At 49.2% G+C, this 13,243-nt stretch overlaps 1 protein-coding gene across 12 annotated transcripts; it reads right to left on the reverse strand.

Annotated features, from left to right (window-relative positions):
* Positions 1-237: 237 nt before the first annotated feature.
* On the reverse strand, positions 238-12,720 carry LOC142909682 (uncharacterized). Of its 12 annotated transcripts, none has more exons than XM_076059811.1 (7): positions 12,641-12,720; positions 10,246-10,467; positions 5,630-6,145; positions 4,370-4,494; positions 3,396-3,456; positions 3,198-3,272; positions 238-933 (listed from the first exon to the last, which is right to left on the reverse strand). In XM_076059811.1, exons 2-7 carry the CDS (start codon positions 10,385-10,387, stop codon positions 872-874), a joined length of 981 nt encoding a protein of 326 aa, XP_075915926.1. In that variant the 5' UTR covers positions 10,388-10,467; positions 12,641-12,720; the 3' UTR covers positions 238-871. The 12 variants fall into 12 exon arrangements, with proteins under 12 accessions (XP_075915926.1, XP_075915929.1, XP_075915925.1 ...); XM_076059814.1 differs by having other exon boundaries at positions 3,221-3,272; positions 3,396-3,459; XM_076059810.1 differs by having other exon boundaries at positions 3,396-3,459.
* Between the last annotated feature and the right edge of the window lie 523 nt (positions 12,721-13,243).

Genomic DNA, 13,243 nt, shown 5'->3' on the forward strand with positions numbered 1-13,243 from the left:
AGAAACGTGAGTTTGAGTATTTGGCAACTGCTGTAAATGTCCACGTGATGATGATGATAAATCTAACTGGTAGAGCTCTAATTTGTAATGGCCAGGTCAGGGCCGTTCTGAGAGAGCTACGCAGCATCTCAATGGGGGGCCTTACCCGGTAAAAATAAAACGTGGTTTAGTTTCTTGTTCGAGTCTCGTGCACGACTTGCAAAACGGCGTCGCGAACAACATCACGTGTCCTCCTGCTAAGAGGAGTTCCAGCCCAGGTGAGTGTTGAACCTGGCACCTTTATTATCACCACCATCACCATCGCCACCACCACTACAATGTCTCCAGCAAACAAAACAGCCGCCAAGTGCCCTCACTCTGAGGGCAGGCAGGCAGGGAGAGAGGAGGAGGCCACGACAGACCACGTGACCCACAACCAACCCTGGGACACGGGAGCGACGTCAAACAGAACCGCGACGCGGGGGGGGGGAAGGGCGAGTCGAACGGACGACGCTTTTCTGTCGACGCTCGCATCGTTCCGGGAACGATGCGAGCGCCACCCCCCCCACGATTTACAGCTTGAAAATCAAGTCGGGGGGGGGGAAATTACTTTTAATCAACGTGAGGATAATAACAAAAACAATACCACACTCCAGTGGCGGACTTGCAAACGCTGCACACACAAACACAAAGATTCCCCGTGCCGCGTACAGCCTCACTAGGCTGCTGGGGGCTCGGTGTCAGTAGCCAGTGCACCAATGAAGGCCGGGAGAGAACCATCGGCAGGGCTTGTCACCATCAGCCTCCTCCTCCCCTTACACCTCCACCACCTCCACCACCTCCTCCACCTCCACCACCTCCACCACCTCCTCCACCTCCACGTGCAGCTACATCATCTCCACGGTGTCGCTGCCGTCTCCGCCGTCACCGGCCAGCACGTTGCTCCCGTAGCCGCTGGAGGGAGCGGAGAAAGTAGGCGAGGGTGATACGTACGTACCTAGCGTGAGAGTGATAAGAAGTACTAACCTAGCGTGAGAGTGATACGTATGTACCTAGCGTGAGAGTGATACGTACGTACCTAGCGTGAGAGTGATAAGTACTAACCTAGCGTGAGAGTGATACGTATGTACCTAGCGTGAGAGTGATACGTACGTACCTAACGTGAGAGTGATATGTACTAACCTAGCGTGAGAGTGATACGTACGTACCTAGCGTGAGAGTGATATGTACTAACCTAGCGTGAGAGTGATACGTACGTACCTAGCGTGAGAGTGATATGTACTAACCTAGCGTGAGAATGATACGTACTAACCTAGCGTGAGACTGATACGTAAGTACCTAGCGTGAGAGTGATATGTACTAACCTAGCGTGAGAATGATACATGCTAACCTAGCGTGAGAGTGATACGTACGTACCTAGCGTGAGAATGATACGTACTAACCTAGCGTGAGAATGATACGTACTAACTTAGCGTGAGGGTGATACGCACTAACCTAGGGTGAGGGTGATATGTACTAACCTAGCGTGAGAGTGATACGTACTAACCTAGCGTGAGAGTGATACGTACGTACCTAGCGTGAGAATGATACGTACTTACCTAGCGCGTGAGTGTGTACGTACGTACCTAGCGCGTGAGAATGATACATACTAACCTAGCGTGAGAATGATACGTACGCACCTAGCGTGAGGGTGATACGTACAAACCTAGCGTGAGAGTGATACGTACGTACCTAGCGTGAGAGTGATACATACGTACCTAGCGTGAGAGTGATACGTACTAACCTAGCGTGAGAGTGATACGTACGTACCTAGTGTGAGAGTGATATTTACGTATCTAGCGTGAGAGTGATACGTACTAACCTAGTGTGAGAGTGATACGTACTAACCTAGCATGAGAGTGATACGTACTAACCTAGCGTGAGAGTGATACGTACGTACCTAGCGCGTGAGAGTGATACGTACTAACCTAGCGTGAGAGTGATACGTACTAACCTAGTGTGAGAGTGATAGGTACTATCCTAGTGTGAGAGTGATACGTACTAACTTAGCATGAGAGTGATACATACGTACCTAGCACGTGAGAGTGATACGTACTAACCTAGCGTGAGAGTGATACGTACTAACCTAGCGTGAGAGTGATATGTACTTACCTAGCGTGAGAATGATACGTGCTAACCTAGCGTGAGAGTGATACGTACGTACCTAGCGCGTGAGCGTGTACGTAGTAACGTAGCGTGAGAGTGACACGTACGTACCTAGCGTGAGAGTGATACGTACGTACCTAGCGTGAGAATGATACATACTAACCTAGCGTGAGAATGATACGCACTAACCTAGCGTGAGAGTGATACGTACTAACCTAGCGTGAGAATGATACGCACTAACCTAGCGTGAGGGTGATACGTACTAACCTAGCGTAAGAGTGATACGTACTAACCTAGCGTGAGAATGATACGCACTAACCTAGTGTGAGGGTGATACGTACTAACCTGGCGTGAGAGTGATACGTACTAACCTAGCGTGAGAATGATATGTACGCACCTAGCGTGAGAATGATACGTGCTAACCTAGCGTGAGAGTGATACGTGCTAACCTAGCGTGAGAGTGATACGTGCTAACCTAGCGTAAGAGTGATACGTGCTAACCTAGCGTGAGGGTGATACGTACTAACCTAGCGTGAGAGTGATACGCACTAACCTAGTGTGAGGGTGATACGTACTAACCTAGCGCGAGAGTGATACGTACGTACCTAGCGTGAGAGTGATACGTACTAACCTAGCGTGAGAATGATACATGCTAACCTAGCGTGAGAGTGATACGTACTTACCTAGCGCGAGAATGATACGTGCTAACCTAGCGTGAGAGTGATACGTACGTACCTAGCGTGAGAGTGATACGTACTAACCTAGCGTGAGAGTGATACGTACTAACCTAGCGTGAGAATGATATGTGCTAACCTAGCGTGAGAGTGATACGTGCTAACCTAGCGTGAGAGTGATACGTACGTACCTAGCGTGAGAGTGATACGTACTAACCTAGCGTGAGAGTGATACGTACTAACCTAGCGTGAGAGTGATACGTACTAACCTAGCGCGAGAGTGATACGTACTAACCTAGCGTGAGAGTGATACGTACTTACCTAGCGTGAGAGTGATACGTACTTACCTAGCGTGAGAATGATACGTACTAACCTAGCGTGAGAGTGATACGTACGTACCTAGCGCGTGAGCGTGTACGTACGGAGCGCTGTGTCGCGTCGCCCCGCGTGGTGTGGCGACCACTTGGGGAGTGGCTTTCATCCGGCGGTGTCAACCGGGGGGGGGGGGGGGGGGGGGGGGGGGGGTGGGACGAGGTCTTAAAATTCAGATTGTTTCTGTTCCACCACGGTGGCGGCAGCTGTGTTGGCGGTGGCTACCTGCAATCAGAGACGGTATCCTTCTCGGGGACCAGGCTCGGGGCGTTTCCTCCTCGCTCGTCTGCTGGGGAACGAGAAAAATCTACGCGGAACGTTGCGACAAATGGAACACGCGAACACGAACACAAACACATGCGCCGCCGTTGGCACGTGCAAAGTAGAGCAACGGTTAACAAATCTATAACAAGTATATAGATACAAACACCAATACCTTGTTTGTGTATCTTACCGGGTAAGCCCCCCACTGTGCTACTACGTGACTTGTTTAGTAGAAGCTACGCCGGCTATCACAAGTGACAGCTGAACTCAGTGGCTTATTGTCGTCGTCATCGTCGTCGTTATCATCGTCGACGACATCATCATCGTCGTCGTCATCATCATCGTCATCGTTGTCATCATCGTCGTCATTGTCGTCATCATCACCGTCGTCATCATCGTCATCATCGTCGTCATCATCGTCATTTTCCTCGTCGTCATCGTCATCGTCGTCATCATCGTCATCGTCATCATCGTCGTCATCGGGTGGCAAATAAAGAGCAGCAGCCAAATGGCTCTGAACGCGTAAACGCAGGAAGTGTCAGGGTCGGGATAGAACCCATGACCTCCTGCGCACCAGGCGAGGTAGTTAACATCTCATAGCCACCGTGATGATGATGATGAGGGAGACACCGCAAACTCCAAATATATAGGTGTCAGGGGCGGGGATGTAACCCACGGACTCCTGTGTACCAGGCGAGGTCGTCAACATCTCAGCCATTGTGATGATGATCATGAGAGACACCGCAAACTTTAAATAAACAGCGGCAGCAGCAGGCGTCGTCAGAGTCTGGATCCAACCCACGACCTCCCAAGCACGAAGCGAGGCAGTCAACATCTCCGTAGCCACCGCAACGCCACCGCCGCTCACCGGGACGCTTGCCGGCGCTCTCTCTGCCCCACACGGTGCACATCAGGAAGGGGAGGATCGCCAGCACCGTTATGACCGACAGGAAGCTGATGGAGGCGCTGCTACTGCCGCTGGAGGGGAGCGTCGCCTTGTCTCCCGTAGACACCCCGGACGAGGGTGGGGAGGAGCGGGAGGTGGTAGTGGTGGTGGTGGCTACGAGATTGGGGAGGCACGGGGAGATACGGGGAGACACGGGTAGAAATGGGGAGACGTAGAGACACGGGGAAACAGAGAGAAAAAGTGAGACAGATACAGACAGCGAGACACAGACAGACAAACACAGACAGATTGCATAGCTGAGCGGTGTTGTTAGATGAAGTTCGTGAGGAGGAGGATTTGGTCTTCATCAATTCTGTGTCTGTCTGTGTCTATGTCTTTGTGTATCTGTGTCTGTCTATGGCTTTTATGACCTCCTGTCACAGGTGCTAGCAAAAGTGGCCACTCGGGATAGAGTCATCCCGTTGGGCGACTTCAATGCGCGAGGCACCTGGTCTGGAGTGATTGGAAGGCGTGGGCCAGATCAGCTCAATAACAACGGCAGGAGGCCGCTAGATTTTTGTGCAGCCCATGGGCTTGTAATTACCAACACGCTGTTCCGGCATCGGCGCATCCGCACAACATCACGGATGGATGCCGAGTCCAAGCAAGAACCATCTGCCGGACTACGTAGTGGATGCAACAGCGGATGTGAGCCCGTGCCCTTGAGACCAGAACCTGCCGTGGAGCCGATCTGGACAATGACCATCGGCTAGTCATCTGTAAGATGTGCCTGCCATTCTTCCACTCCGGCGGTGGGTGTACACCCAGGAGCCCATTCCAACCTAAAGTGGCCTGGTCTCAGCCGTGCACCCCAAGGGACGGACACTAAAATGGTTGATGGGCGTGCAGTCCACGACCCCTTGCGGAGCTCCGCGGTGGGAACTTTGGGCGGCACGCGGGGGGGGGGGAAGGGGGGGCACTCAAGCAAAGGGCGACTGCTAAAAATGCAGACGGGGAAAATTAACCAGATGGAGACGAAAATGATTTCACGGCCCAAGTTGGCGTGGGTGTTCATCCCAGAGCCGCGTCAATTATCATTTGGCATGACACGAGAGAGAGGAGCGGTGCAGCAAGCCGACAGGGAAGGACTCGGGCCAGACGCGACCGTTAGCTGCGAAGACGCCAAGATCAGGAGGGAAAACACTCGGGAGCCACGTCGGAGCATCGGCGCGGCCGGCACGGCTACGGCGCGGCCGGCACGGCTACGGTGCGGCCGGCCGGGAACACGGCGCCCCCCCCCCTGACGTACCATCGTCGCGCGTGCGAGCCTGGACGGGCGGCGACGAGGGCCCCGGGCTGGCCCCCGTGTAGGCCCGCACCGTCACCTCGTAGGGGGCCCACCTGGTCAGCCCGTGCAGCGTCACGCTCCTCCGGTACGCGGGCTGACGCGGCGTCCGGCGCCAGCCGCCCCCCCGGCTCGGCCGCCTTCCCGAGCCGTCCCCTTCCTCGTCCCCTTGGTGGTGGTCCCCTTGGTCGTAGTCCCCTTGGTGGTCCCCTTGGTGGTCCCCTTGGTCATCGTCATCCCCTTGGTCATCGTCCCCTTCTTCTTCGTCGTCGTCGTCGTCCCCATCCCCCGAGCCGTCGTCTGCGTCTGCTGCGTGCGCCACGCCTTGGCTGGGCAGCTCCCTGTAGGCCACCGTGTACCCCGTGACGCCGCCGCCGCCGCCGTCTTGCTGGCCGTGAGCGGGTGGCGGCTCCCAGCTGACCAGCAGGCTGCTGGAGTTGAGGGCCACGCACGTGATGTTCTGTGGGGGCGCGGAGGGGGCTGTGGGTCGGGTTGGGATTGCGGTGGAAGTGACGGAGTGGGGGGGTGGGGGGGGGGTCACCGTGAGTCGTGGTAATTGGGAGAAACATCAGAAACCACCGCAACTTGTGAAAACGATGAGAATGACGCAGGGGGTGAAAAATTCAAGTTAGTCAATGGCTGAACCCCCCCAGACCTGCAAGCTAGTCAATGACTAACTTTAATGACTTCAATGACTAACTTCAATGACTAACAATGACTAACTTGCAGGTCTGGGGGGGAGGGTGGTGCTCAACTTTGTTGTTGTTGTTAAGGAGACGCCTTGAATTAGTGACTGCGAACATTCAATTAGCACCGCCATTGGATTCCCCACAACCTAACAAAAGAGCAAAAGCGGGAGCTTTACAATTCCAACGATGTGAAAACACAAACACATTAACACCACCGTAGGCGTGGTGACAACAACAACTCTCGTTAGGGACGTTAATAAATTAGTGGTGAAAAAAAGTTCCTTGAAAGCTCAATGAAAATTCCAAGTAAAATGCCATCATCATTAAAACCTTCCGGTTATCTGTGAAGTACCGTGAATGACACAAATACATTCAGCTGGCAGGGTAGCCGTGACATTCACATCCCTCTAACAGTCCCACAGAGGCCGCGTGCCCTGCAGTTAACTACACAGACACAATTAACAATCAACAGGGCACGTCACCACACAATAATAATTGGATCCTGTAACAATGACAATGGATCTCTCTCCCCTCCCCCCACACACACACATCCCCTCCCCCCACTCACCACATCCCCTCCCCCCACACACACATCCCCACACACACCCCCCCCACACACACATCCCCCCCCACACACACACATCCCCTCCCCACACACACACACACATCCCCTCCCCCCCCACACACATCCCCCCCCACACACACACACACATCCCCTCCCCATACACACACACATCCCCACACACACACAAATCCCCCCACACACACACACACATCCCCCCACACACACATCCCCTCCCCCCCCACACACATCCCCCCCCACACACACCACACACACATACATCCCCCACACACACACATCCCCTCCCCCACACACCACACACACACACATCCCCCCACACAGACGAATCAATAGGAGTAATGAGTGTCACACACAGTGCAGGTACTTGTTGTGTACGTGTTAGTGCGGTGTGTTCGTTTAAAGTTCTGTAGCGTCACGATGTGGCTTACTGGGGCTGACGAACACAACAAAATGAAGAAACAAAACTCTCTTTTTTGGTTCTTTTGGTAAAGTCACCACGTAGAATGAGAATAAAATAATAAATTGATCAAATAAAATAACACAGTAAAATTCTCACGACGTTTCGGCTACAACACAAGTGGCCTTCATCAGCGCTGTCCTCCAGACAGTCTCGTCCCTTCACCTGATGAAGGCCGCTTGTGTTGTGGCCGAAACGTCGTGAGAATTTTACTGTGTTATTTTATTTTATCAATTTATTATTTTATTCTCATTCTACGTGGTGGTGACTATACCGAAAGAACCAAAGAAGATGAATCCTTGCAGTCACGAAAGCTTTAAATCGAAACAGAACACTGGGGCTGACGAACACAACAAAATGAGTAAACAAAACTCTTTCTGTTAATGAGGTATTAAAGCTGTCGTGACCGCGATAAAATTACTCGTTGTGGTGTTTTTGTCGGTAAAGTCACGTGTGTAGAAGTACAATAAAATTATATTAAAACAAATCACAATCACGACGTTTCGATCACAACGCAAGCAGATCAACGCATTGACAAGCATCGATTACCAATCAACGCATTGACACACATCGATTACCAATCAACGCATTGACAAGCATCGATTACCAATCAACGCATTGACACACATCGATTACCAATCAACGCATTGACGAGCATCGATTACCAATCAACGCACTGACAAGCATCGATTACCAATCACGCATTGACAAGCATCGATTACCAATCAATGCACTGACAAACATCGATTACCAATCAACGCATTGAAGAGCATCGATTACCAATCAATGCACTGACAAACATCGATTACCAATCAACGCATTGACACACATCGATTACCAATCAACGCATTGACAAACATCGATTACCAATCAACGCATTGACACACATCGATTACCAATCAACGCATTGACAAGCATCGATTACCAATCAACGCATTGGCAAGCATCGATTACCAATCAACGCACTGACACACATCGATTACCAATCAACGCATTGACAAACATCGATTACCAATCAACGCATTGACACACATCGATTACCAATCAATGCATTGACAAGCATCGATTACCAATCAACGCATTGGCAAGCATCGATTACCAATCAACGCATTGACAAGCATCGATTACCAATCAACGCATTGGCAAGCATCGATTACCAATCAACGCACTGACACACATCGATTACCAATCAACGCATTGGCAAGCATCGATTACCAATCAACGCATTGACGAGCATCGATTACCAATCAACGTACTGACACACATCGATTACCAATCAACGCACTGACACACATCGATTACCAATCAACGCATTGACGAGCATCGATTACCAATCAACGCACTGACCCACATCGATTACCAATCAACGCACTGACACACATCGATTACCAATCAACGCATTGACACACATCGATTACCAATCAACGCACTGACACACATCGATTACCAATCAACGCATTGACAAACATCGATTACCAATCAACGCATTGACACACATCGATTACCAATCAACGCATTGACAAGCATCGATTACCAATCAACGCATTGGCAAGCATCGATTACCAATCAACGCATTGACAAGCATCGATTACCAATCAACGCATTGGCAAGCATCGATTACCAATCAACGCACTGACACACATCGATTACCAATCAACGCATTGACAAGCATCGATTACCAATCAACGCATTGACGAGCATCGATTACCAATCAACGCACTGACACACATCGATTACCAATCAACGCACTGACACACATCGATTACCAATCAACGCACTGACACACATCGATTACCAATCAACGCATTGACACACATCGATTACCAATCAACGCACTGACACACATCGATTACCAATCAACGCATTGACACACATCGATTACCAATCAACGCACTGACACACATCGATTACCAATCAACGCATTGACACACATCGATTACCAATCAACGCATTGACAAGCATCGATTACCAATCAACGCATTGACACACATCGATTACCAATCAACGTACTGACACACATCGATTACCAATCAACGCACTGACACACATCGATTACCAATCAACGCATTGACACAAATCGATTACCAATCAACGCATTGACACACATCGATTACCAATCAACGCATTGACACACATCGATTACCAATCAACGTACTGACACACATCGATTACCAATCAACGCACTGACACACATCGATTACCAATCAACGCACTGACACACATCGATTACCAATCAACGCACTGACACACATCGATTACCAATCAACGCACTGACACACATCGATTACCAATCAACGCACTGACACACATCGATTACCAATCAACGCATTGACACACATCGATTACCAATCAACGCATTGGCAAGCATCGATTACCAATCAACGCATTGACGAGCATCAATTACCAATCAATGCATTGACACACATCGATTACCAATCAACGCACTGACGCCCCTCCCCCACCCATAACACAGCTTGATGAGCTAACGAGTAACTCTGTGTGTGACGCCACTTTGTGATCCTATGTTGTAAGAGTTTTATTATACTTGGTTCTTTCGGTTAAGTCACCACGTAGAAGGGAAATAATAAAATAATAAAAACATAATAGGCGAGAATTTTGTTTTATTGTTTTATTATTTTATTGTTTCCCTTCTACGTGGTGACTTTACCGAAACAACCGAGAAGATGAATCCTTGCACAGTCACGAAAGCTTTAAGTCTAAATGTTATTTTATAATTGCTTATGCCTCAAAACGTTGCTGTTGTGACGAGGACTTCACGTGAAGGGATGACACAAATAGACACCGCGTTTCCTTATTGTGAGAATATATAAATTACAACAATATCACTCACCTCCTCCTCCTCCTGCTGCTGCTGCTGCTGTACCCGTGGCGTCGGTCTCTACACCGGCACAGGCGACGAGACCGACACAGCACGCAACACAGAGCCCCACGGGCACCAACAACGACGACGATCCCCGCAGCTCCGCCATCATCGTCCTCGTCAAATCCTCCTCCTCAGTGAGCCTCGCCACGAGGCCTCGCTCTGTCTCCTCGTTGCCTGTCACGTGGCTCGCTAGCAGACACGGGGAGGGGGGGGGTGAGGTGGGGGAGTGACGTGTGGGGGGGAGGGTGATGGGGCGTGGCTAACAAGGCTTGGGGAGGAGGGTGTGGGGGGGAGAGTGACGTGTGTGGGGGGGAGGGTGACGGGGCGTGGCTAACAAGGCTAGGGGAGGGGGGGGTGACGTGTGTGTGGGGGAGGGTGATGGGGCGTGGCTAACAGCCTTGGGGAGGAGGGTGTGGGGGGGGAGTGACGTGTGTGGGGGGGAGGGTGATGGGGCGTGGCTAACAGGCTTGGGGAGGGGGGGGATAGGTCATAGTTCAGTTATTTGGTATAGCCCTGTGAGCCATTCGGCTCTTGAATCGGGTGCAACCGCAACAAACAAAAAACTAAAACATGAACAAGAAAACATCTTGAAGTGACTTTGAGTGACTGTGCAAACAGAAAATCCAGGGAAAAACAGCAAAATATTTCACAAAAAGCACCGTACACCAACGCTGTGTGCACATAGCATGCGACGTTTCAATTGCAACACAAGCAATCATCATCAGGTACAAATGCAAGAGAAAGCAAACCTAGTGAACTTAGAAATGTAATGCAATACAACACAGAGAGTCGGCCAACATAACAGTCAACACCCCACCTGGTTGATCACGTTCTTCCAAAGGTTGCTCAATTTGAAAGAGAGACAAAACACAGACACGGAGACACACAGAGAGAGAGATATAACACAGAGACACACAGAGAGAGATACAAACATACAGTGAGGGAAACAAGTATTTGATCCCCTGCTGATTTTGTACGTTTGCCCACTGACAAAGAAATTATCAGTCTATAATGTTAATGGTAGGTTTATTTGAACAGTGAGAGACAGAATAACAAGGCCGTAGCCATGGAGTCAACATTGGGGGGGGACCAAACCTACCAGGGGGTCTGGGGTCCGCCCCCCAGAAAGAAAAAATCTAAATTTTAAAACTAATTTCCTGACATTTCCTAAAATATTGAAAAATTTCACTAACACATGGGATGGAATTTGTATTATTTGATACAATATTGTATAATATTGTATTGTATTACATTGCTCTGTGTTGTTTCTTTTTTAACTTTTCTTGTTTCATAGTATGTAATGGCAGAGATTAGGGATTCATAAAGTACAACGCAATCATATAAACACAAATCTACGCATTGTTATATGAAGACACGTCCTGGTTTTGTGGCCAAGGTTAAGCGAAATTGTTTTTATTAACATAGCATAGCAATTATTGTTAAAAAAAATATTTTTATAGCAATATATTGGGGGTACATTTTGAGCATATTTGATTATTGTGGGGGGATATGTCCCCCACCAATATATATTATAATTATTATAACATATTATAATTATTATAATATATTATAATTACGGCCTTGTGTCAATGAGAGATTTCGAACTTTGGTGACTGCAGGAAATAATAATAACACGAGGACACGCAGAGAGAGAGAGAAAGCACACTTATATTCTTGGTTCTGTCGGTAAAGTCACCACGTAGAAGGGAAACAATAAAATAATAAAAATATAAAACAACAAAATTCTCACGTTTCGACTGCAACACAAGCAATCATCATCAGGTGTGAAAGCCACGGCAAGAAAATTTGAAAACCACAGAAAGAAAATTTCAAAATGTTCTTGCTGATGGTTTTCACACCTGATGATGATTGCTTGTGCTGCAGTTGAAACGTCGTGATAATTTTATTGTTTTATATATTTTTATTATTTTATTGTTTCCCTTCTACGTGGTCGTGACTTTACCGAAAGAACCAAGAATATGAATCCCTGCAGTCAAGAAAGCTTTAAATCAAAAGCACACTTAATCAAATAAACTGAGTAAAACTTGGAAATGTAATGCAATGCAACACAGAAAGTCGGTCAACACACAATAAACGAATAGCCTGGTAGATTACTTTCTTACAAAGATTGCTCAACTAAGCGAGATAATTAAAGTAAATGCAATCAGGCGAGGGCAGGAGGCAAGGCCCCGCGTGGCTAGGCCCCACGTTGTAAAGTTCCAACCTGGACATCGATTCCCATGCTCGCTGCTACTCAACTGACATCCCTACGAGAGAGAGCGAGGCTCTACCTTGGTAAACAACAACAACAACCACCACCACCACAACGACCACCACCACAACCGCGATGAGAATTTCTCACCTCGGATTTCAGTTCACGCGCGGAGCGGCAGATTTCTGTCACCTCGTGACGTCACGCGGCAGCAGGAGATGACGTCACTTGGGTGGTACAAGAACACTCCCCTCCCGCAGCGAGCGGGTCCTAATTTAAATAAATTATGTTAATGAGCCCGGCCCATACGTGGAGGGATGGGGCGTGGGTGCTGAAACCCGTCGCAATAAACTCGCGACGGCCTTCACGAATACATTATGTTAATGAACCGCAAGTCACCGGGCGTAGCTTTTCCCAAATAAGGATTGTACTTGAACAAATAACGGAAGTTGACCCAGGCAAAGGTGACGTCACGCTCAAGGGCGCGGTAGACGGGGTGGGGTGAATACCTTGGTGACATGACGTCCCTAGCGAGGTACACCTCCCCCTGGCGTTTCACGCCGATGAGGTGTGCTGAGTAGTGACGTCACAGAGCGGGGTTGGAGTTTAAGTTGATTTAGATTCATTTTCCATTGCTCCCTCCCTTGAACTCAGCAACAACAACAACGTGGACATTGCATCCCACTGGGATTTTTAGCACACAGCGTTGGTGTACGGTGCTTTTTTCAGGAATATTTTGCTGTTTTTTATTCA

Source organism: Petromyzon marinus, unplaced genomic scaffold, assembly GCF_048934315.1.
Source record: "Petromyzon marinus isolate PM22_M1 ecotype Great Lakes invasive population unplaced genomic scaffold, UKy_Petmar_22M1.pri1.0 PM_G_Scaffold_131, whole genome shotgun sequence".
NCBI classification, from domain to species: domain Eukaryota; kingdom Metazoa; phylum Chordata; class Hyperoartia; order Petromyzontiformes; family Petromyzontidae; genus Petromyzon; species Petromyzon marinus.

What these genes read in the sequence shown, in the direction of transcription:
- LOC142909682 (XM_076059804.1), bottom strand. Translation starts at nt 10,387, where the DNA reads ATGATGGCGGAGCTGCGGGGATCGTCGTCGTTGTTGGTGCCCGTGGGG. An exon ending in AGCAGCAGGAGGAGGAGGAG is followed by an intron (nt 6,146 to 10,245) that starts GTGAGTGATATT and finishes CCCGACCCACAG; the next exon opens with CCCCCTCCGCGCCCCCACAG. An exon ending in GGCTCGCACGCGCGACGATG is followed by an intron (nt 4,495 to 5,629) that starts GTACGTCAGGGG and finishes CCAATCTCGTAG; the next exon opens with CCACCACCACCACTACCACC.